General features: G+C 37.7%; 1 protein-coding gene across 40 annotated transcripts in view; it reads left to right on the forward strand.

Annotated features, from left to right (window-relative positions):
- Positions 1-24,117, forward strand: part of ANK2 (ankyrin 2) — a 689,728-nt gene that overhangs the window by 350,969 nt on the left and 314,642 nt on the right. For 10 of the 40 annotated variants that reach the window (XM_030799049.1, XM_030799056.1, XM_030799069.1 and 7 more), the window contains exon 1: positions 5,318-5,716. The exons of 20 other annotated variants lie outside the window; for them this stretch is intronic. In XM_030799049.1, the coding sequence (XP_030654909.1) occupies positions 5,633-5,716 (84 nt within the window). In that variant the 5' untranslated portion in view covers positions 5,318-5,632. Of the gene's footprint in view, positions 1-4,469; positions 5,717-24,117 lie in introns of those variants that run through there. 10 more of the 40 variants (XM_030799050.1, XM_030799059.1, XM_030799071.1 and 7 more) reach the window with 6 other exon arrangements.

Consider the following 24,117-nt stretch of genomic DNA (forward strand, 5'->3'; position numbering starts at 1 on the left):
ACCATAGGCTAGCTGTTTTCATAAACAACACCATAATCTCAGTGATTAAACTCACATGAGAAAAAGTTACTTGTGTCCTATGAGGTTTAATAAAAAAGGGAATAAGAAGGACTATGCTCCACACAGTAATTCAGGGATTCAGCCTTTCCCCAGTCTTCGCTCTTCCACCTTCTAGGTTTTGTCTGCCTGTGTATTCAGCTAGCACATGAATAGAGATTACTCACGGGAGGGTTTATTAACTAGGCTTGAACGTGCTATACACTTCCACCTACATTGTACAGGTTAGAACTAAATCTCAAGGCTGCAACCAACTATAAGGGAGGATGGAAAATATGACTGTACTAGTTTCCTAGGGTTGCCATAGCAAAGCACTACGAACTGGGTGGCTTAAAATAACAGAACTGTATTCTCTCGCAGTTATGAAGACTAGAAGTGCAAAACCACGGAGTCTTCAGGGCTATGTTCCTTCTGAAGGCTCTGGAGAAGGATCCCCCCCTGCCTCTTCCCAGCTTCTAGTGGTTGCTAGCAATCATTGGCATCCCTTGCCTTGTAGCTACATCACTCCCAATTTCTGCCTCTGTCTTTGCATGGCCATCTTTTCTCTGTGTGTCTCTACATCTAGTTTTTTCTCCTCTTATAAGGACACCTGTTCATTGGGTTAGCCCACCCTAGTCCATTATGACCTCATCTTAACAGGATTACATCTGCAAAGACCCTATTTCCAAATAAGGTCACATTTACAGGTGCCAGATATTAGGGCTTGAACGTATCTTTTAGGGGGACACAGTTCAACCCACAACAGTAGTCTAGCTATGTGTCCAAAAGGAAAAAAAATGCTTTGGTGTCCCCTATTGGATCTTTGCCAAGTTAAGATTTTCTACCATAAGTAATAGTGAGTGGGAAAGCCTTTTGAGGGCTTTAGAGAACTGAGATTTTTTAACATAGTTTCTGTGAAAAAATGCGTTTGTAACAACAGACAACTCTTGACTCACAAATGGAGATAATCTACCTGTAAGACATAAAGGCTTATACTTCAGAGAACTTTATCTCACTCAAATAATGTTATGAATTTAAATAGTATGTTAGAGCTCTTAATACTATTAACTCTCATGGTTTAATAAAATAGAATAGGCATATGAAAATTAGAATAATCACCTCTAAAACTCCCTGCCTATAAAATATGCTTAACATAAAACCAATAAAGACATCTTCATATTTCTACCTGGGTCATTGTCATCTGACAGTGGTTTCTGTTCCTGGCATTTTCCGTCTTAGTCTTTGTCCATCTTATACTTTATTAAGTGGCTGCTTTTCATTGAAGCCAGCTATGATTTAATAAAAGAACAACAGCCTTCAAATCTGATGAACTTAAGCTCTATATCTTATTAACTTTCTTACTTTGGACAAGTCACCAAACCCACTTTTTATTTCAGTTTTATCACCTGTACTGTAGTTGACACTAACCTTCTTGTGTGGTTATGAGAATCCCGTAAAGTCACTTAGTATTTATTGAGTATCTGTCATATGCTGGCACTCTTACAGGTGTTTGAATTATATCGAGAACAACAAAGATCTCTGTTCTCATGGAGCTCCCATTCCAGGAGCTAAAAGGGCTTTATGAATTATAAAATGCAAATGTAAGGTATTATCATCATTGCTATCGTGCCTGCAGCAACTCCATTTTCTCAAATATCTGTAAAAATCTTATTTAAAATTATATATAGCTCTTAGATATCAGAAAGTACATAAAGGGAAAGAAAAATCTAAGAAATAAAAAATAATCTTTTAAATGTCTAATTGTAAATAAAAACTCAGTAAATACTGAAAATGTTTCTTTACTGCATTTAAAAATAGTTCCTAGTCCCCTGTTATATGCCATGCACTGCAGTAGGCTTTATGTGGCATGCCAAGATAGATATTAATCCTGCCCTCAAGGAGCTTAGAGTCCAGTTAGGGACATGCCCACTGAAAAATGTACATTAGGATAGGAAGTGAAGAATACTCGGCAGACAGCCACAAGGAAATTGACGGAAAGCTTTCAGAAGAGGAAAAATGACTGCCCAAACACTTATAACATCTTGACATTTTCTACAGAAAATGTCAGAGAGATATTTACCCCCGATGTTGTAATTGATACAATACTACCGGCACCTGTTTAGCTACTGACTGGGATTTTTATTTTATACAGAATGTAGATGTTTACATCTATGTTATACTGTATAGCATTTGGGCAGTACTTTGTACAGGAAGTGCATTGTATACAAGTTTAAGTAATATTTCAGAATGACACTGCTATGGCTTGAATATTTGTGTCCCCTCCAAAATCATGTTGAAACTAAACCCCCAATGTGATGGTGTTAGGGGATTGGGCCTTTAGGAGGTCATTAAGTCACGAGGGTAGAGCCCTCGTGAATGGGATAAGTGGCCTTATAAAAGGGCTGGAGGGAACTAGGTAGGCCCTTTTTGCTTGTCTTTCCTTCTGCCATGTGAGGACAGTGTTCAATATGCCATCTGGGAAGAAGAGACCTGGCCCTCACCAGACAGTGAGCCTGCTGGTGCCTTGATCTTGGAACTTCCCAGCCTCAGAACTGTGACAAATAAATTTCTATTCTTTATAAATTACCTCATCTCAGGTATTTTGTTATAGCAGCACCAACACACTAAGATACACAAGCGGCCAGCAGGGTATAGCAGACTGTCAAACTGAGAAGCCAAAATCTGAGAATTTACAACCATGCACTGTATGTTTGAATGTTGACAGAGGAAGCATTGTTACAAAGGCTGTCAGAACATAATCAGAAGTTACTAATTCATAAACTGTTGAAATACGAAGTACATTTGTTTTCAATTTGCATTGCAGAGGTGATGTCAAAGCAATGATTCTATTACTAATTGGGCTCCCAAACACATTGATTGAAAAACATGTTCTGACTTCAACTGACAAAGAAGAACATTAATAGCATCTCTCTCCTATAGATCCAGTTACGATAAAGGTCTTCCATTTTGCTGCTTCTTTTCGTAGTATAATAGTTTCCTCACATTTTTGCCAAGAAGTTCCCATCTCAGGACCTTTGAACTGCTATTCTGTTTGCCTAGAATATTCTTCCTTCAGATAATTGCTTGGCTTGGTCCCTTCATTCAGATTTCTAAAGAGCATTCCTTAGCACCTTGTGTGCTAAGCACAGTAACATGTGTCTCTCATCACTCCTTATTCTACTTTTTTTCCCCAGAGCATTTGTCACTATTATTTTTGCTTACCACCTAGTTCCACTGTTAGAATGTAAGCACTACAACTGCAAAAATGTTGCCTGTTTTGTTTATCATGATATCCGCAGTAGTTAGGGCAATGTGCCTCTAGTACTCAGTTCCTGGCACATGATAGTCATCCAATAAATATTTATCGAGTAACTGAATGTGTCCAAGCTGAGGCTGCTCCCAAGAAAGGTCAAGAAAGGGGCATCTAATGGGACGAGGTGAGGGAATGAGTGAGGGGTTGGGAGAGCAGGTGGTAGGGGAGTAGGAAATGGCATGGGGATTTCAGTGGGGGCTCTGACCACAGTGGGAGTTGGGCTTCTGGAGGCTTCTGTAGAAGCTCTTTGGGGTTTTGTTTTGACAAGAAAGAGAACCTTTGCCTCTTTGGCCTGGCTGTGTGATCCAAGATACCACTGAAGCAATGGTGAGAGAATGGCATTGGTGGAATGGGTCTGCTGAAACAGGAGGAGGGTGGAGGGAGTGAGGGGCAGCAAAACAGCGTTGACTCTAGATGACGACGTGGAGGGGCCTTAGGGTGGTAAGGCAGAGAGAAAGAGCAATCCTAACAGCAATGGGGAAAAAGGTGAATTTTTGTTGCTGTGTCTGATGGAAAGGTGAGTTCTTAACTGCTGCAGTCATTTTCACATAAATATGTTTCTTAAGGTACACTTTCAGAGTTGAAAACTGTCTATATTTGTAATAATAATAAGATTAGGAATAGCAACACATTTACATAGGCACCTTCCAATTTCAAAGTGCATTTATATACACTATCTTGTTGGTTTAATCCTTACTCTATTTTTACTTCTAAGTATGCTGTGTATTATACTTTACGTTCATTGTCTGGGAATAAGGGCAAGTGTTTAGAATATACATATGTGCATTTGTACAAAGTATATTAGGTTCTGGTTGCATCTACAAGTTTATATATATGTATATATATATATATATATATGTAATTTGTTTTTTTCAAGGCGGAGTCTTGCACTGTCACCGAGGCTGCAGTGCACTGGGGGCAATCTTGGCTCACTGCAACCTTCGCCTCCCGAGTTCAAGCAATTCTCCTGCCCCAGCCTCCCCACACCCGGCTAATTTTTTTTTTTGTATTTTTAGTAGAGACAGGGTTTTATGACGTTGGCCAGGCTGGTGTCGAGCTCCTCACCTCGCGGTTCGCCTGCCTTGGCCTCCCAAAATGCTGGGATTACAGGCATGAGCCACTGTGCTCAGCCTACAAGTTAATATTTTTAAATATACAAGTATGGCCACCTTAATCAATAAGTGGATTTGGGTTTCTTGTTATAAAAACAAGCCCCATTTTTTAAAAATCAAGAACAATTCCAGAACTTTATAGTATACACCCCCTTGAGAGGAGGGGTTGTGTTTTATTCATCAGTCAATAGACACAATTAGGTTAAGAAAACTTTTGAGATCAGTTATAAAATATTGTAACTCCATTCGTTTTTCATGTTTGTATTACTGATAGTGTCTTAGATATTTAACAAGCCTTAATTAACTGCCTTTAATGTGCCATGGATTATGCTTGGTTCTGGGAAATTCGGTTCTCCCCCTACCCAGACACACACACACACACACACACACACACACACACACACACACTCCTGATCTAAAGCTCTTGGCCTATCAAGAAAAGATGGTTAGGTATCTACGCAGTTGTGTAATACATTGTCACAGGTACTCTGTCAGAAGCTTGCATTGGAAAGAGAAGGCGCAGGAGAAGAGAGTGGTTGGGGTTATCTGGAGGTTGGAGAAGCTGTTCTCAAGGCTTTATGACAGAAGTCATCCTTGAGCGTAGTTTCAAAAGATTATATTTTAAACCAAGTGAATGACATCTGAAAAACATAGCTTTCTTATATTCACTTTAGGATATTAATAGCCAATCCTTTTCCTTAAGTAGCCTCTTGACTGGCTAAATGTACCTCTTCACGTTCAGAGACACATTCTAGAATGTTACAGCTTTCTCATTATGCATTGTATCTGTTCCGTGTTGAAGTACCTGTAGGAAGAAAATTAAGTACAGGTTTTGTGTGTGGGTTGAGAGCTGATCCTATCAAGGGTGTGTCAGAAACCAACCAGCAGAGTCCCCAAATCATTCGAGTCCCTGGCATTCTTTTTTCAAGGCTTTCTTCATTGTAACCGGTTCCTGATGGTAATTGGTTGAATCAGATTTAACAATGCATTCAGATAAACAGTTGTGGCAGCTGCTGCCATGGCAACGTCACCGTCCTTACCCTCCCAGTGCGCGCCCCTTCCCCACCCCTCCTCCTCCTCCTGCTTTCCTCCAGTAAGTGCATACTCGCTAGTGGTCTGTACAGGCGGCACGGTTTGATGGCAGAGATATTTTCTTTCCAAACTGTTCAAAATGATGAACGAAGATGCAGCTCAGAAAAGCGACAGTGGAGAGAAGTTCAACGGCAGTAGTCAGAGGAGAAAAAGACCCAAGAAGGTAAATCGCCGGAATTAGGAATGTCTGTGTATAAATATGTATGTGTGTGCATGTGTGAGTGTGTAATATCAGCGAGGCTATGGAAACCGTGGAGCATTATGAGTAACTGTAGATGATAACAGTGCCAAGCCCTGCTTTTTAAAGAGGCAGGTGCAAACTGCTGCTTTTTGAGAATAGTAAAGGAGCCATGGCTCATAATGGATACACTGACTGGAGCATGGTGAAGTGAATAGAGATAAGGTGTGTTCCACATGTGGATTACTGAGGACCATGGCCACTGATGGATACTTCTGGTGTTAACTGGGTAGAGAGAGTCATTTTATTTTTAGTGTTTAAAAGGAAGAGTGTTAAGCAAGGTGGATTGTGAAGCAAAAGGCAGATTTTTGGCCAGATGCGTTTGCTCTATGATGATCCTGAGATGGCTAGACAGCAAAAGCCTTTTGGTTTCATGCTAAGTGTATTCCTCCTAAGGAGAAAAGACTGCTGTGACAGGAGAAATATCATCCCCAGCATGATATTTCTTTGGCTTGCTTAGCTCCTCTGCAGTTTTTCCAGACATTAGTGTGATAGCTCTTTCAATGATAAGAAAAACAGCTAAAGATGTTATGGGGTGGGGGCTCTTGGGCACACAAAGCAGTCTGTAGGATTTCTTACTGTGGCATACATTCCCACACCCTCGATTTTCATGGAAATGATAGCGGCGAGAAACAGTGGGAAAAGATGCAAACTATTCAGCCCCACCCAATGCCAGCACTTCTTTCTTTATGGCCTGACTCCTTCTGGTAAACTGTTGCAGCCTCACAGAGCTTCCCTGAGCCTAACCTCTAAAAGAGATGCTCTATAAATAATTCTCCTAAAATGCATTTATTTCCTGGAGCAATAATATGGGCAGGATATTAGATATGATTGTAATGTAAATGGCTTTCAACGTTAGATGGTTTTGGATTTTGAATAAGCAGATTGCAAAAATAATAAGCATGAACAAATGAATATTTTTCATTTTGCTAATGAAGTTGCATTGTGTTTCAAAATTCTAGATGTCTAGTGTACTAAATGTTTTATAATCTAAAGATTGTAAATAATTTGCAACCTCTGACGTTTAAAAGATCACTGTGTCAGCAAACAAGGGAGTAGTATATTTGTATGGTATCATGCAATTTGATAAAAATAAGCATGTGATGATTTTTAATCATAGCGTAGGGATAGTGATGCAATCTGATAACAGGCAAAAGGATAATTCAGGGCAAGCAGGAACATTGGTAGAATGTCCTTTTCCTTTTGTACCTAAGCATTCCAGATCCTCTAGACCTTGAGGGCATTTTTATAGAGTGTTAGCTAATTGAGCAACATAAAAAAAGAAAAAGAAAATAGAAGAGAGAGCGCGAGCAAGCAAGAGAGAGGGAAAAAGAAAGAAAGAAAAAGGAATTTTTGTTTTAATTCACATTATCATTTCAAAATCCCGTATTTTCTCTCTAAAGTCCCTGTAGTGCTTTAGAAACAATATACTCAGGACTATTAAAGGGGTGGAGAATGAATCTTGAGATTTTTGAGCTCTGAATGATGATACTAACTTCACATGACCAAAGCCATTTTAAAGTCTTTGAGGAGGTAGAGACAACAAAATCATCCTATGTAATAACTATCATATCTTTAAGCTGAATTTTCTCAAATAAATTTATTTTAGGAGTCTTTTTCCAAACTTGCATCCAAAATGAAAGAGCAAGTTTTGAATGTGTGTGTTAAAGCACCATGAATATTGAGTGTTAAAAGGAGTTTCACCTAAAAGAAATTGCTCTTGAAAAAAATGCTAATTACATAATAGATTAGGGGACGCACACACATAAACACACACATACACATCCCTCAGCTTGCCTAGTCAATCAGACATAAGTGGGTCTGAATCTCAGTTCTACCCTTTAATTTTGTGTGTTTGGAGCACATCATTTAATTTCTCACTTAATGAATCCAGGGATTCATCTGTAAAATGAGAATAATTATATATAGAATATTTTGTGAGGATTAAAAATAATGTATATATGATTATTTGAACAGTATTTAAAACAGATAGTCAATGGCAATAGCTTTCAGGTGTTATTCTCTTAAATGGAATTTGTTTATTGCAATAAGCCTTTTAAGAGAAAAATCTGTTTATACTTTTGAGAGAGGCAGAAATGACAGAATCCAATATTGGTGCTTTGCAAAGGCTAGTAGTCATTTTTCAAACTGTCAAAAGTTATATGCTATAATTGGAAACTTTTTTATCTCATACAAATCATTGAGGTTTACATAAATGTACCTTAGGTCTTTATATTATTGTTTCACATTATTTTGCACAGCAAGAAACTTACATTTTCATGTTTAAACACTAGACCATTAAACGTGCCTTGATGAGGACATTAATGATAAAGAGATAAGTATCCCTAATAAGCATAAAAGCTGAGAAAGCAAAAATTGGAGTAAAGTCAATGTCACATCACTTCAATTCAGTTGTTTGTTTTTCTACTAGAGGTTTACATTGAATCTGCTGTGGGATTCTACTTAAGCATCCAGGATTATGGACCACCAAGCTCACTATGGCCTGGGTGTGGATCTATCCTACTGAATCATATTCCTTGAAATCATGCCTCTATCTCTAGTAAATGCGTAACAGATGGGCTGTAATTTACTTGTTTATTCTGTACCTTCCAAAAGTACCTCTTCTGAGGGGCAGAGCTAAAGGGTCTTTTGCCACCAGATCTACAATGTGAGAAAATAAGCTCAAGGAAGAATTTATTTATGTCAGAATTTTACTGAGTGTGTTGAGGATAGAAATTCTTTGAGCTTTACTTAAGAATGTCTATTTTGGCTTCAGTAAGTGAGCTTGTTGGTGCTCTCCACTCAGAAACCACAAGGAGTACACTGGTGGTTGAACATGATGGGTTTATGACTCATTGCCGCGAGGAGGATACACATCATGGGGAACCGTGGGGGCATCTCAGTAAGCGGGTGCCAGGAGGAATGCACAGGATACGGGCTTCAGTTGAGTAATTTGAAAGAGGGTTCAAGAGAGTGGTGCCTCACTCTGGGGATGGGGTACTCCCAGAAAGCAGGAACAATTCTACGATTGTGTATCCCAGTAAGTCTTATCTACAGGAGAACAGGCTAGAGCGTTACTAAAGCTATAGTTGTAAGGAGGCAGCAATCTCATTTGGCAAGAGAGGGAGATGTTTGGTATTTTGTGTCTTGGACAACGTCTTTGTTTTGTCTGTGTTCAGACATGATATGGGAGTGGTGCTGTTTTGGTTTTACTCTGTCATGGTCAGAGTGGCCTTGTCTGATGTTGATGCTTTGAGAAATTTTTTATGTTCAATAGGAGAACATTGAGGCCTAGCTGATAGTACCAGGCCCACTCCTGTAGGTCAGTGGCTGCCTTTCTCATTCTCAAGCTTGAACACAAAGATACCTTTGGAGAGAGAGAGAATTGTTTATTATTGGATACTCTTTAGTACCCAAAGAAAATAAATTGTAGGTAGTAATGTTGTAAAGTAGTCATGAAAACCTTCATCTGATACTTCAACAAAGTTTTCTTAGGGCCAAGATATTTCATATTAACAGATATTGCCCAAGGTGCAGATTTGGGATTGATGTTCTAGTGGTGGTTCAGTGACGAAGAGGAAATGGGGGCTATTCTAATTCTCAACTGGAATCCAGAACTAAAAAGAAGCATTGGTAGCTATGTGAAATGTATCCATGTAAGACAGCTTTGAGCCTACTCTAAATCCCAGACCACTCTATAAAGATTTTTATATTTTTTGAGGCAGGGTCTTATTCTGTCACCCAGGCTGGAGCACAGTGGTGTGATCATGGCTCACTGCAGCATCAACCCACCTGGCTCAAGCGATCTTCCTGCCTCAGCCTCCCTTGTAGCTGGGACTGCAGGCATGTGCCACCACAGCTGGCTATTTTTGTTTTTTTTAACTTTTTGTAGACACAGAGTCTCCCTAAAGAACCCAGGCTGGTCTTGAACTCCTGGTCTCAAGCAGTTCTCTCTCATCCTCTCAAAATGCTGGCATTACAGGCTTGAGACTATAAAACTTATTCCACTATTCCACTATTTTCACAGATCAGATTAAAATAATCCAAGACCATATTTATGTGTGCAGCTCCACACACTTTCCAATTTTGTAGCAGTAACATAGCAGTGGATTTATACTAAAAGAGGCTGTAGGAGATTTTGGTAATTTACATAATTGGAAATGGGAATGCCCAAGCATCAATCACAGGTGACAGCCATCTGAAACCACTAGGCTTGTGAGTTATTCTAAAACTAGTACATGAGTAAATGGTTTACTAACTGTTTTTCCCATTTAGTGGAATAATGATATGAAGATAAAAATAAAATATCAGCACTATTATTTTCAACAGAGTAGTAGGATAAAATGGCTTTATAGGATACCTTATATTTATTGAAGATGCTTTGATCTGGATCACTAAGATATTCATAAGCATTGCAAAATATTTTGAAGGTACACACACACACACACACACACATATTTAATGGCTGTTTAGGCCACTGCCTAAATAGAGAGATGAAAGATGAAAGTGTTGCCAGATGTGTGGTTAAAATGTTGTACCATAGAAATGTGAATGAGGTACATATTAAAAGGTTTATTTTTATAGCAGCCAAAGAAACTATGCCCTTTTTAGTGAAATCAGGTAGTAGATCCAACATTTGGGTGTCCAAATAGTATTGGAGTCAATTAATTTTGAATTTAAAGTTGATGCCTTATCTAGTTCACTGATGTCTACAAAGGCTTCCATGTATAATTTATTCTGAATAATATCCTTATTTCTTCAGTCTTTCAAATAACTTACCATTTGCCCTTTATAAAATACCAACTTATAACCCAAAATAGCATGTGTTGCCTGAAGACAGTAATTCCCCACCACTGAAGGTATTTAAAATGACCATCTGTCAGGGATGATGGAAATTTTTATTGGAAAGAAAAATACCTTATAACCTGGTATTCTGTGATTTTCTTTCGATGTCTTCCTCTCTGTTTCTATTTACTCACCTTTATGATATTAATTTTTTCACTGATAATTTCATGTCTTAGTAATAACTAATTTGTCATTTTTAGAGCAGCATATTTCAAAGTGCTGTCTACTGACCACAACTACCAGAATTACCTGGGTTGTCTGCCAAAATAATTCACTTCTTAGCACCCACTTCAGACCTGCTGTGTATCAGAACCTTTGAGGATTTTTAACAGGCTCCCAACTCTTTCTTATGCATACTCAAGTTTAGAACCATTGTCTTGGCCAGGTGCAGTGGCTCACACCTGTAACCTCAGCACTTTGGGAGGCTGAGGCGGGAGGATTGCTTGAGCCCAGGAGTTTGAGACCAGCCTAGGCAAGATAGCAAGACCCTGTATCTAAAAATAAAAATAAAAATAAAAAATTAGCCAGGCATGGTGGCACATGCCAGTAGTCCCAGCTACTGGGGACTGCTGAGGACACCCAACCCCGGAGGGTGAGGTCATAGTAAGCCATAATCTTGCCACTGCACTCCAGCCTGCATGACAGAGTGAGACTGTCTCAATAAATAAATAAATGAATAAATAGATAGATAAATAAATGAATAGAACCATTGCCTTAGAATGTGGTCAACAGTCATGAAGTTGGGTTATCTTAGAAAGAAGAATCTTTGGCTGGGCACGGTGGCTCAAGCCTGTAGTCCCAGCACTTTGGGAGGCCGAGGCGGGCGGATCACGAGGTCAGGAGATCGAGACCATCCTGGCTAACACGGTGAAACCCCGTCTCTACTAAAAATACAAAAAAATTAGCCGGGCGTGGTGGCGGGTGCCTGTAGTCCCAGCTACTCGGGAGGCTGAGGCAGGAGAATGGCGTGAACCTGGGAGGTGGAGCTTGCAGTGAGCCGAGATGCGCCACTGCACTCCAGCCTGGGCGACAGAGCAAAACTCCGTCTCAAAAAAAAAAAAAAAAAAAAAAAGAAAGAAAGAAGAATCTTTAATTTTGATTAGATGTGTTAGTTTATTACTTGGCTCTTACAGTAACATTTGTTTAAGTCTAGATGGCAGCAGCAATGACACAAGAAAATTTAGAACAACATTTCTTTTAATCTTACTCTTATGTCTGGAATCTAGAACTGTTTTCATATGCTATCTTATTTGATCTTCAGAACAACTCTCATTGAATATTATTACCCCAGTTTCATAGATGAGAAACTGGAGACTCAGAGACTACATACAGATGGTGCTGAAGAGACCATAGACATTTTTCCTACTGTTCAACTAATGACATATTTTGAGCCATTTCTCCTGTGGAAACCAGGTGTAAGGTAGTCTTCTGTGTTTCTTGCAAAGAGTCTGTGGTTATCTTCTAAGATATCCTCCTGATTCTTCCTTCCAGTGTTGCTGCCATTTTGCATCAGTTGATCACATTTCCAAAAATGCTCACTCTTATCTATGGGAATAACATGGAAAAGTAACGTCTTTCATGGCTATCTATGATACTCTCCCAAGCAGCATTCCCAAAAGAAGGGAAACTTCTTTTGCTTCCATTATATTTTGTGCTATGTTGTTGTAGATGTATCCATCAGTCCATGTAGATAACATGTTGGACTTTGAAAATTCACAAAAATGTAAGAAGCAAAACTTAAGTAAACAGCTGCCTTCATGTGGCTTAGGCGTGTTAAATTAAGCCACCATAAAAAGTTCACCCTACTTTCACCATTTTAGCTCTAATTATTCTCTTGAGAAAATTTTGTTAGTATGATATTCTCAGTAGTTGTTCTATTAAAGGTTCTTTTCCATACACTCTTTTCTGAAGTGTTGGAGGTTTCTTTTTCCTTCTCGATAAAGTTTCTAAAGAGACATTTGATTGCACATTAAAATAGACTTGAAATTTTAATCTGTATTTGTTTCTGTCTTGTCCTGATTCAGAGCATGCTAAATTATAAATATGCTTACAGCTTTACTTCTTTCTTGTATTCTGTTCTAATTCCTGTTGGAGGCAGAAACAAAATCACTGCCTATTTTTATCTCATTGGACACTGGTCGGATACATCACAACAAATAAAGTTACCATTTCAATTTCCTTTTGCTAGGTAGAACAGAGATGGGATTGCTACCAAAGGAGACAATCTTTTGATAGAAAAAGTTTACATTTTTTATATACTTGAGACCAAATAAATATGATAGGGTATTTCTTTTTCTTTGAAATTGATACCTACATCCCAACCTGTAGGGAGGGTCATTTTTAAAAAGCTGCAGAGAGAAGGGAAAATATGTTCTAGATAATAATATGCCACAGTCTACAGGGTGACCATCTTCTTAGTCATGAGACCTGGTTTTTATTCATGTTTTTCTGTTAACTCACAGACAACTATCATCTTCTTCCACACACTAATTTGTGTTTGTAGTCATTAAGACAAAGACCTTGATTTCTAGCATTTGCTTAATGAAATTCAGTTTCTAAGAATCAGCTTGTTTTGCTCAGTTTAATTTAGGTGTTTCTTCCGAACACATAGGAAAGTTCCCCCAATTCAACAATTAGTATTGGTTTGCTGAGTGTATAGCACTGTGTTAGGTGCTGTGGCTTGGCTAGGCTAAAAGCCAATGATTGATACTTACATAGAATTCATAATCTGAGCAGACATTTCTATCTAAGAAAAAAGCAATGAGCAATCTACAGAAATATTATAGGTATACTCACACATATTATAAGTAAAATATAAACATGTTGTGCAATTGCCAGAAAGAAACTCTACAGGATTCTGTAGAAGGGCAAGAGTTCAGTGTAATTTTGTTAGAAGAGTAAACCCTATGAGTGGGTGAACAGTAGTACAGAGCCATAAGTTATGGCTAATGTGTGAGTATAAAGGAAGGGGAGACACAGGCAATCTGGATGCAACAGCCTCAGGCATATAATTCCAAATTACAGTAAAGATTAGGAAACTGTTGAGTGATTTGTTGCAGTGCAGAGTCATAACCATTGTGACTGGACTCTGACATGGTTGTCCTTATGCTTTCAGCCTTGGCCAGCTGCAGCTTGCATTTTGGAATCCATCTTGTTTTGATGACTGAGCCTGTGTCCTTCTCCTATTATATATATATGTTTAACCACTCATTTTACCTATGAAGATTTGCCCCATATCTCTGTTTATAGATTATTTCTGCAATCAGTAGTAAATTCCAATAAGTAAGCCTCCAAATTAACAAGACATTCGAATCTAGTAGGGACAATTTTTGAAAGTATCTAAATATTCAGCCTTCTGCCTTTACCTGAAAGAGATACTGGTATGGATAACCCAGGATTGCAATTATCTAGAACACTTATACAGGCACTCATAATACTTTGCATAGCAGCTAAAAACTGGTTTGTCTCTTTGGGTTATTATTTTATTGGTGATCATAATGTTATGCTAGTATAACATTACTAAGGTAGTCCACTTTGCAGGCTGACTTTGAGTTTGCTCTGGATCTTCTGTTGGATTTTCAGATCCTTGAACAAGAAATTCGAGACTTTCCCCTCCTTTCCATTTCCTGGTCTGGCCACAGGTTTCTGTGCAGTCTTCTTTGTCCATTTTAACTGGCAAACAGAGTGACTCATGACCAACCATTTCACTTCTGGCCACCTTTCACATCCTGCTTACAAAATAAGCACAATTATAGCCACTGCCACTTCAAAGAACACACATAGTTAAAGAGAAAGGAGTAAAGGGCTGTTTTAGGAATAAAACTATCGAAACAGAGCTAAGTGTTAGGGTCTGTGTCGATACTAAAAATGGGAAGAAATTAAAAAGAAATTGTGAACCATTCTAGAATGTTTCACCCAGTGCTAGTAAGTGGTACCTTTTTATAAGTATTTTAATGTAATAATATAATGGTTACTGTAATTCTAATATTTGACAACATTCTTAATAATAAGTGTTTCTATGTGGCCAATTGAGCCCAGTTTAGGTGGGAGGTATTCTAGTTTAAAAAAAAATGAAAACTTAAATTCAAAACATTAGGAGAATCATATATGAGAAATTTAGTATTTTCTATGTCAAGATTTTGGTCCTCTTTTTGTATAATGCTTATCCCTAAATAATCCCTTTTTCAGATGTTCTAAATGCTTGCCCAGAATTCAGAGGGTATGGTGGCGAGATGCCTTTCTCTCTTACTCCATAGCACTGTCTTGTAATAAGTGCAGAGGGGTGGCAATACACCCAATGGCCAATAATTTAAAATGAAAATCAGGAAGGAAAGAAATTAGAATAAGCATAGATACTTTCCATTATTTTAGTAGTTTAGAGATGCCATTAGAACTGCTAGAGATATTCATACTACTGTTAAATTAATGTGAATGTCTGTCTTAGTACTTTTGGGCTGATATAACAAAATACTTAGAGTGAGTAGTTTAAAAACAACAGAAATTTATTTCTCACAGTTCTGGAGGCTAGGAAATTGAAGATCAAGCCATCAGCTGATTTGGTGTCTGACGAAGGCCCATTTCCTGGTTCACAGATGATGCCTTCTCTCTGTGTCCTCACATGGTGGAAAAGGCAAGGCAGCCTTCTGGGGCGTCTTTTATATGGGCACTAATTCCATTCATGAAGACTCTGCCCTCATTGCCAAATCACCTTCCAAAGGCCCCAGCTCCTAAAGCCATTGCATTGGTGATTAGATTTCGACTTAGGAATTTTGAGGAAGACACGAACATTCAGATTACAGCAGTCTGCTTTAATGTTCTCCCATTCAGTTAAACCTGTATTAGATTGTGTATAGCCTGGCATGCTTAAATAGTATTTTCTGTAAAGTTGACACAGTAAATACTTTCAGTGTTCTGTGAAGTCAGTCAAATTCAGAAGACTAGCCCTACATGTGAATTTGATCTATGTATACGTTGTTGCCATGAACTATAGTACACATGTTTAATAATTGTCTACTTGATTTATTCTTGGCTTGGTCTACCACATATTATCATTTGTGTAGAAAAGGTGTTCAAAAGAGACTGTGTAAGTAGCCTATAAACGTCAGTTCTGTTCAGTATGAAAAGCAAAGAGTTATCATAATGGTTCATACGGCATTCTTATAGGTCATTCCTCTGTCCCAATAAAGTACAGAGACTGTACTTTGAGAATTCAGAAATTGGCAACACTTTCCACACAGTCTATGATTCATAGTAGGGACTATGAAAAGCTTTAATGTGAATTAGCCATTTGTTTCCATAATTTTAGATTATTCTGAAAAGAGCATTTAAATAGCATTGATAAAATGTTCATGAGCAACACATTACTATACTCCAAGACTCAGAATAAGTTCATATACTGAGGTTTGAGGATGAGTGGTGACTGGGTTTTGGTTTGAATGCTTAGCTATTTAGGGCATAGTGCTAATCTAGCCACCACTATCCCATAAAAGCCAGTTATCTTCATTTAGTGTCAAAGGCATACACTTCACTCTTAACTGAAGAGAGTAGCTGATCAAACTGACACAGCAAAGCAGAGTACTGCCAGATGTGTGCACACCCAACTACATTACCAAAACTAACACACTGCGATTATCCCAGAGTCACTTATCTCCTAATGTGTGAAGGAATTCTGGTCCTTTTTAGAAGGTCATATGAGGGGAAATGATACTAATAGAATGACAGTGAAATAGGGGTCTTCTGTGGCATTGTGATGAAGTCTACCTCAATCAAACCTGTTTGAACACATGGTGTTTTGTTAAATAAATGGAACAATTTCTTTATAGAAAAATTATTTATTAGAAAAAATAGTTCATCCCATTGGAACAGCATTTTTCAGTAATAATAAATAGTAGTTAATATTCATTGAGAGATTAGTATGTCTACATGCTAGTCTACATAGAGTTCTACATAGATTATCTAATTTTATCTTCACAAAAACCTGATGAGTAGATAGTTTATGATTCCATATTAAAGATGACACTGATGTCCAGAGGGGTTTAAAAAACCCTTCCTGCTTGAATCTACATAGCTCCTAAACGAGCTATCCAGGTCAAACTGACCACTCTGCTTATCTCCAAACCCCTGTGCTATGTGAATGCAACAATCTTTTACACAATTAAAATAGGATTAAGAATTAAAGAAATAGGAGTTTTGTTTATGTCCCAAACCTGTTTCACTCATATGCCTTTGCTGACTGGTCAATTGGTCAATGAATCTAAAAAGCTATTTTTTTTTCCAATACAGTTTAAAACAGAAGTATAAATCCAAATTGGAAAAGTTTTTTTATGTAGTTGTTGACTAAGATTATTAGATGCTTTCAGAATATTCAAGCCAGATGTGAATTCTCAGACTCAGCTGTGGAACACTGAAGAATGAAGCTTTATAGTTGGTATTTCCATCTGCACTTCAACTGTATTTGTCAAATGGCTGACACCCTTAGCATAGCCTCTCTAATATAAGGGGGAATTTGTTAGTGAGTTCATGTTGCTTGTCCTAATTCAAAAGGTCACTAATCTATCATGTGCTCCATAATCTCATTACACAGTAGGGACCTCTTTCCAGTTGTTAAAGAACCAGTAGGACTGATCGGCCTATTACATGGGGCAGTCAGGCATTTGTTTACTGGCCCATCTAGAAACTGGTGCTTTAAACTGTTTTTTTGGATGGGTAGGAGGTCTGTTCCATCTGGAACCTTGGTACCTCTTCCAGATGACCCTGCCCCAAGTGGCTTCCATGTTTGATTTGTGAAGGTAGTTCTTGAGCACTAGCAACAGGTTAGGTGTGGTTGGGGAACTTACACTTACTGTAACAACGCCTTGATCAGATAAAAAATTACTGTTGGAATAATTTTCTGAATCACTGACCCTCATCCGGTGTGAGACTAAAGTTCCTTCCCTGATTGCTTTTTCCCAGTAATAATTTAAAGGGATGACTATTTTTAGTAAACTTTATTTATAACTTGTCAAAATGAGCAGAATATTAGCTAAAGGAAGTATGTTTTCCTTTGTGGAGCAATTAATTTTTCTTTTCAAAAAGGCTATCAGGAGATAATTTTTGTAGGTTGCTTATATAACAACATCAATAATTTTAAAAAATTATATACACACATACACACGCACTTACATTATTCTGAGTTTTAGATATGAGGCTCTTGGAAATGGCTTATAAACTTTGGGGATTTTTTAAAAAAGATAAACTGCCATAACCATACTCCAATTTATATTTGCCTGGATATTTGAAGTATCTTCAATAATACTGCTGTTGTTTAGTGCGCACAAAAAAAATAGTTAAAAAGGATGAATAGGATGTAGTATTAGCTAGTAAAACAGAATGACTATAGTAAAAAATAATGTAATTGTACATTTAAAAATAACTGAAAGAGTATAATTGGATTGTTTGTAGCACAAAGGATAAATGCTTGAAGTGATAGATACCCTGTTTACCCTGATGTGATTATTATGCATTGCATGCCTGTATCAAAATATCTCATGTAACCCATAAACACATACACCTATTATGTATCCACACAAATTAAAAATTAAAAAAATTTTTAAAAGCAACTCAAAAAAAAAATTGCTGTTGCCATAGAAAGTTTTTTATAATACACTGTCTTCATTCTAAAAACCTAAGGCCATGCCCTGTACAGGGTTTCGATTCTTGTCTAAAGCAGGATTATTAATTTAGAAGCCATAAATTAAATTTCCAAACATTCAAACAGGCTTCTTTCTCCCCAGGATAAATTTTTAACTCTCTATGTCAGGGTCTATTGGCAGTTTTTTGTTCCAACTCAGGTGTCAAAGGTCATGTGGAGACCATCATGATATGGCCTAATCTATAATTTAAGTATCATGTACATTTCAGTTTAATATTTTAAAATGAAAGTAATAATAATGTGCATTTTAGAATTTTTACTGTTTGAATTGGTGTCTCAAGTTTATTTCAAGGTGACCAATGAACAATGAGTTTGGATCTCATTAAATTCTTAAATTTTCTGGCTGTATAGCTCTTTGTATATTTCTATATGACTACATATCACTCTTTTATAGTATATTCATATAAGATATTTTCTGCACTTTTTTGTACCATCCAGAAGAGCCATATTTTAGGTGGAGGTTATTATATACTTTATGAATTGCAGAAGTAAACAGTTTTGAATAATTCGATACACTAAGAATATATGGTTCCACATGGACCTCCTAGAACATTTTTGACACAAATAATTACATTGCAAGAGTGATTAATACTTATGCAGATGTGGCTGGCTATGTCTTTCAGTATACTGAATGTTTATTGTATGTGAGAATGATCCCTTGCACCTTTTCAAGCACAACTGTCTAGTAAACATTTATTGACTATTTGTCCAATAGGCTATGTAGCTCTGATATTTGATAATAGGATTAATATTTTGCCTTTTCTGTCTACATTACTATACTAATTTGATTATTTTCCCTGGGCCTATCATGATGACAAGGAATTATGTCTGTTGACCTTAAAATGACCTTGAGGAAATGAGGTGCTTATATCAATTTAGTTGACAGATGACAAGTGCCTGTGTTATAGCTGACTGAAAATTCATGTTCCACAGTGTAATATCTATTTGGAATCTAAAATTCTAAAATTGAATATGACATTTAGTAAAAAGATAGCCAGTAGAATGTATATTCATATCTCTGTGTGTGTATGAGTGTGTGTGCATTTGAGCCAAATATTCTCTTTGGATGTTGCTAAATAATGGAAAAAGTTACCACCAAATTTGTTATGTGTTTTAAATGATAGCATTTGGTTATCGTTTATTAAGGGCTCTCAAATCATACCTGCAACCAACATTGTGGATAAGAGAATACTTGGTGACAATCATTATTAAAATAAGAAATTCTTGGAAAGGTGGATTTCAGCATTGCTTTCTCAGAAAACATATGGTACTTGAATTTGCTTTCTTCTCTGTGTCTAGTCAAGGTTTGCATTTCTTTAATGATGTGCATTTGCCCTTTTCCATTATAAAAAGAATTGCTTTTTGCCACAATCAGAAAACCTTTAGTATATTTTATGTGGACATTTTCTCAGTTGGTAGAAGATGGAAGACCAGATAAGCTGGTAAATAGTAATACACATGCATGATAATAGTAACAGATTATTTTAGTCTGCTGGCAGTTATAAGTAGGTATTTTTATACTTAATTTTAAAAATACTTGAGAATTAACAGCAAATGTAAAATTCAGAAAAGAGCTGAATTATGAAAAATGATATTTATCTCATACGAATACATTTTTAAATTCTAAAATAATGAAACTAAACTCTTAGTGTGAATTTAGATGTGAGGCTGAAAATAGATCTCAGGACGGAGACTTTGTTTAAATTCTTGCTAATGTCCAACTAAATACATTTGAATTTATTTAGATTGCAATAAAAAAAAAAACCACCTTCCTGCTTCTTTATTTCATTTGATGTCTCAAATCCCACATTATTTATGGAAAGCTGATTTTAAAATAATGTTTTATTTTTGAGTTGACCTAAAACATCAAACTGAAATTTGATTTTTCCATAAACATAAAAGGACATGTTTTTTTGTTGTTGTTGTTGTTTTTGCTTTTTAACAGATATGTATAATGACTTTCCTCCCAGTGGAAGTCATTTTTGGAAATTTTAGTGATACAGTTCAGTTTAATTGCTGAATTGTTTACAGGTGTTAAAGATCTCTAGCATTGATAGTAGAGAAATTTTGCCTCATTAATTTTTCTTTTTAGGAATTTGAAGCCCTTTAGAATATAACATAAATACATTCTGCTTCAAGTTTAATAGCAGAAAAAGATCCCTTCCACCTACCTCATCATCTATGTGTACACTAAGCTCTCCCAAGAGCACTCTGTGTGACTTACCATGATGATAGGTTTTTGTGTCTGTTTTAATCGTATTTACCATACGCAGGTGCCAATTGTTCTGTGAGTATACACATAACAGCAGGTGGTGCCAGTTAGCATTCAGCCAGGATTAAGGAGGAGGGGCTCTGCATTCCACAGTGCACGTAGCCACCTTTTGTTTTCCCATGACAGAAATCCCCTTCCCTCCCCACCTGCCAGCCCTGCTTATCCACCTCGCTCTAGGAGCTCAATTTGTGGTGGTGTGCTTTTGAAAAAGTACCAACCACCCTTACTTCGAGAAAGTCCAAACGATTGTGCAAAGTATGGCCCGTGTTGTTCTTTGGGAAGTCAATTTTAACTTTTAAGATCTTTGTCATGAAATGACAGTTAATTTTCTTGTTAGAAAGTTCTGTAGAACTTCTAACAAAAATGTTAGAGTTGAAATTTAAACAAATACAGCACTTCTCAAATTCTACAGGAACATATAGATATCACCTATATGTGTATAATAAATATAATATTTTTGTTACTGCATAATCAATATATATGTGAGTGCTGTCTTTTGTGTGTGTATGCATGCAAGTGACTTTTAATGTGTGATTCATACTAATTTTATTTTTTAGAGCATAAACTTTCAGAGCTGAAATTAGCTTGAAATTTCCAGTTTTAACTGTCTTATTATATATAAGGAAATGGAGACCTAAAGAAGTCAAGCACCTTGGCCAGAATCATGTACGTAGTTAGTGGCAGACACGGGCCTAGAATTCATGTCATTTGGTTCCTAGAAAAGTGTTTTTCGTGTTTCTTACAGGTCATCTGAAAGAGCAATCAAAACTAGCAACGGGAGAGAGAATTTCAGTGTTGATTTTGGGAGAGGTACGGCTTTAGCAAAGCCCCTGATCTGCTGCATGAAGGAGACTTGTGGTTACTGGCAGTGAGCACAAGCCATGTTTCTAACACCAAGTGGGGTACTGAGCTGCTATCTACAACGTTATTACACAAAAGCTAATTTCCCAATATTTACTAATCAATTGCTTCATGAGAACTTGTCGTACCGGTGCTCCCAAACTAGGTCTGTCGTTCAGCTGTGATTTGTGGATGGGGCACTATTTTACTATAGTTACTACTGTGGTGTCCCCAGGAAATTAGATGGCTTCACCTGGTTCAGGTATATATTTTATAATACTTTAGGACCATCTTTAATTAGAACTAAAACAAAAAAGGTGGTTGAAATCAAAATATTATGAGGAAACAATATTTGGGTTTGTTGAACCATTAACACACATGTCCTCTAAAGGTGTTTGGTTTAACAGTGTGTGTGTAGTTTTATTTTCTAGTCTCTTTCTACCTTGATTCAAGTACCCTCCGCCCTCCCCCCAGCCCTGCAAAACACACAGGCATGCGCGTGAGCATGCTCTTAGGCCTCTTACAGTTTTTGCAAGCCGACCGCAGGGGCTGGACTCATTCTGTAAGTGTTTGAAGTTCAATTACTATGGTACTCCTATTACGAAGAGTTACTGGTGGGGTGCCTTTTATTCATCTATGTATTTATTTATTCTTCACTTAGCACATTTATTGAATGCCTTTTAATGACCAGACACCGTGCCAAATACAAGATACAGAAATGACAGAGACATATTCCTTGGTCTCAAGAAGTTCACGGTTCATAAAGGCAAACAAATACATAAATAGATGATTACTATATGAGATGATAACTGCAATATGGAAACATACATAGCCTATCATAGGAGCACAGAAAAGGCTAGGCAAGAACTCCTGCAAGCTATGATGACTGAGCTGAGCTTTAAAGAATAAATAGGAGTGAGCCAGGCACAGGTGTGACTGACAGTACTTCTGGGAGAAGGTGGAGTCTGAGCCATCTCATGAGGTGGTGAAAGCAGCCCTGCACATCCAGTGAAGAAGGGCAAACTGAGTAGAGCGTAGACTCTGGAACGGGACCACCTGCTCTGCTGTATGAGAGGTGTGTAACTTTGGGCAAGTAACTGAGCTTCTCTGTGTCTCAGCTGCCTCATCTGTAAACACTGAGATAATTACAGGACCTCCTAATAGGGTTTCTGTGACAATTGTGAGCTAGCGTACATAAAGTGCTTAGAATAGGGCTTGGCGATAGTAAGCATTATGTGAGTTTTTTGTTGCTAGTTTGTGAAGTGAAAAACAAGCAGGACAGGTGAGAAATGAGGCTGGAGGCATTGGCAGGAGTAAGATGACTGTATCTCACGTTTATGAGCTTCGATTTTATGCTATGTAGCCAGAGGGGACTTTGAAAGGCTTAAAAAAGTGGGAAAACATGGCGAGATGTTTTTTTGTCACTCTGGAGGCTGCAGCGAATGGGAAAGTCTGGAGACGGATTTTACCCAGGGAGCTGTAGTGCTAGGGAGACATGATATGGAAATGAACTAAGATGTAGCAGTATGTGTAGGAAGAATAGGGAAATTAGTCTGCTTAGGCCACTGAGTGGACATGGGAGTGAAATGGAGGGGGCGGAGGGGAAACAAGAGTCCAAGATGGCCCCTTGGTGTGCAGTGCTGGTGATTTGGTGGCTGGTGGTACTAGCAACTGACCTAGCTAATGGTAAAGGAGGAGCAGGTACAGAGGGGAAGATACTAGGTCCAGATTTTCACATGTAGGTCCTAAAGTTTCTGATGGAAAAGTCCAGCAAGGATTTGAAGTGTAACACTTGGGAGGAAGGTCAGGACAGATAGAGTTTTAGGAACCATCAGCATGGTGAGGTTGAAATCACGAGTAATAAAATCCCTCATAGGTGGAGGACAGAGTCTTGGAATGACATCTACAGTTACAGAGAAAGCTAAGAAGAGGTCTTCAGGATGGAGACAAAGAAGGTAGAAGAGCTCCTGGGAGGACTGGAAAAAGAACATGGTCATGTTTTGCCCCCAGATATGATTTCCTCACACATGTGTGCCAGGATTAGATTTTAAAAGTATTCTTCTTAGGTTGCACTTTGTCTATGTGGCCCCAAGCATGAGTCTAAAGTTGCTAGTGTTCCAAAACTTCACCCAGGCCACATGGCCAAGGTGAAAATAACTAGTCACATGTTTCTCTCTGGTTAGGTGGAGCAAGTTTACTCTTGCTAATACTGATCACACAGTCACTATGTTCCTGGAGCCACTCAGTAATGCTGGCAGTTTTCCTAAGCATGCTGCTAAAAGTCTATTTATCTAGTTCCTGGGATCATTTGGGTAGCCATTCCCAAAGAAAGCCAAAACATCTCATCTCTCTCTATGGCATTTTTATTTCTTTCTCATTAGTTTCCCCCTGAGTGTTGGAAAGATGTAGGTTGATAGCCACATCTTTGCAACAATCATTATTGCCTTGATGAGCACATAAGTTTTTCCTGCCCTTATGAGTGCATTTCTTCTACACAATGAAAGAATTGTGGAGATACACAAAAATTGAAACAATTAGCTTTGTCTAAACTTGATGTGCTGCATACAAGTGATGATATAAATTATGAAGATAGTGACTTTGTTAACTTTAAATGATTTGGATACTGGAAGTCCTTGGAGGATCTTTAAGCGTATGTTACCCTTGTTTGCTTGTACCATT

Source organism: Nomascus leucogenys, chromosome 18, assembly GCF_006542625.1.
Source record: "Nomascus leucogenys isolate Asia chromosome 18, Asia_NLE_v1, whole genome shotgun sequence".
Lineage (NCBI taxonomy): Eukaryota > Metazoa > Chordata > Mammalia > Primates > Hylobatidae > Nomascus > Nomascus leucogenys.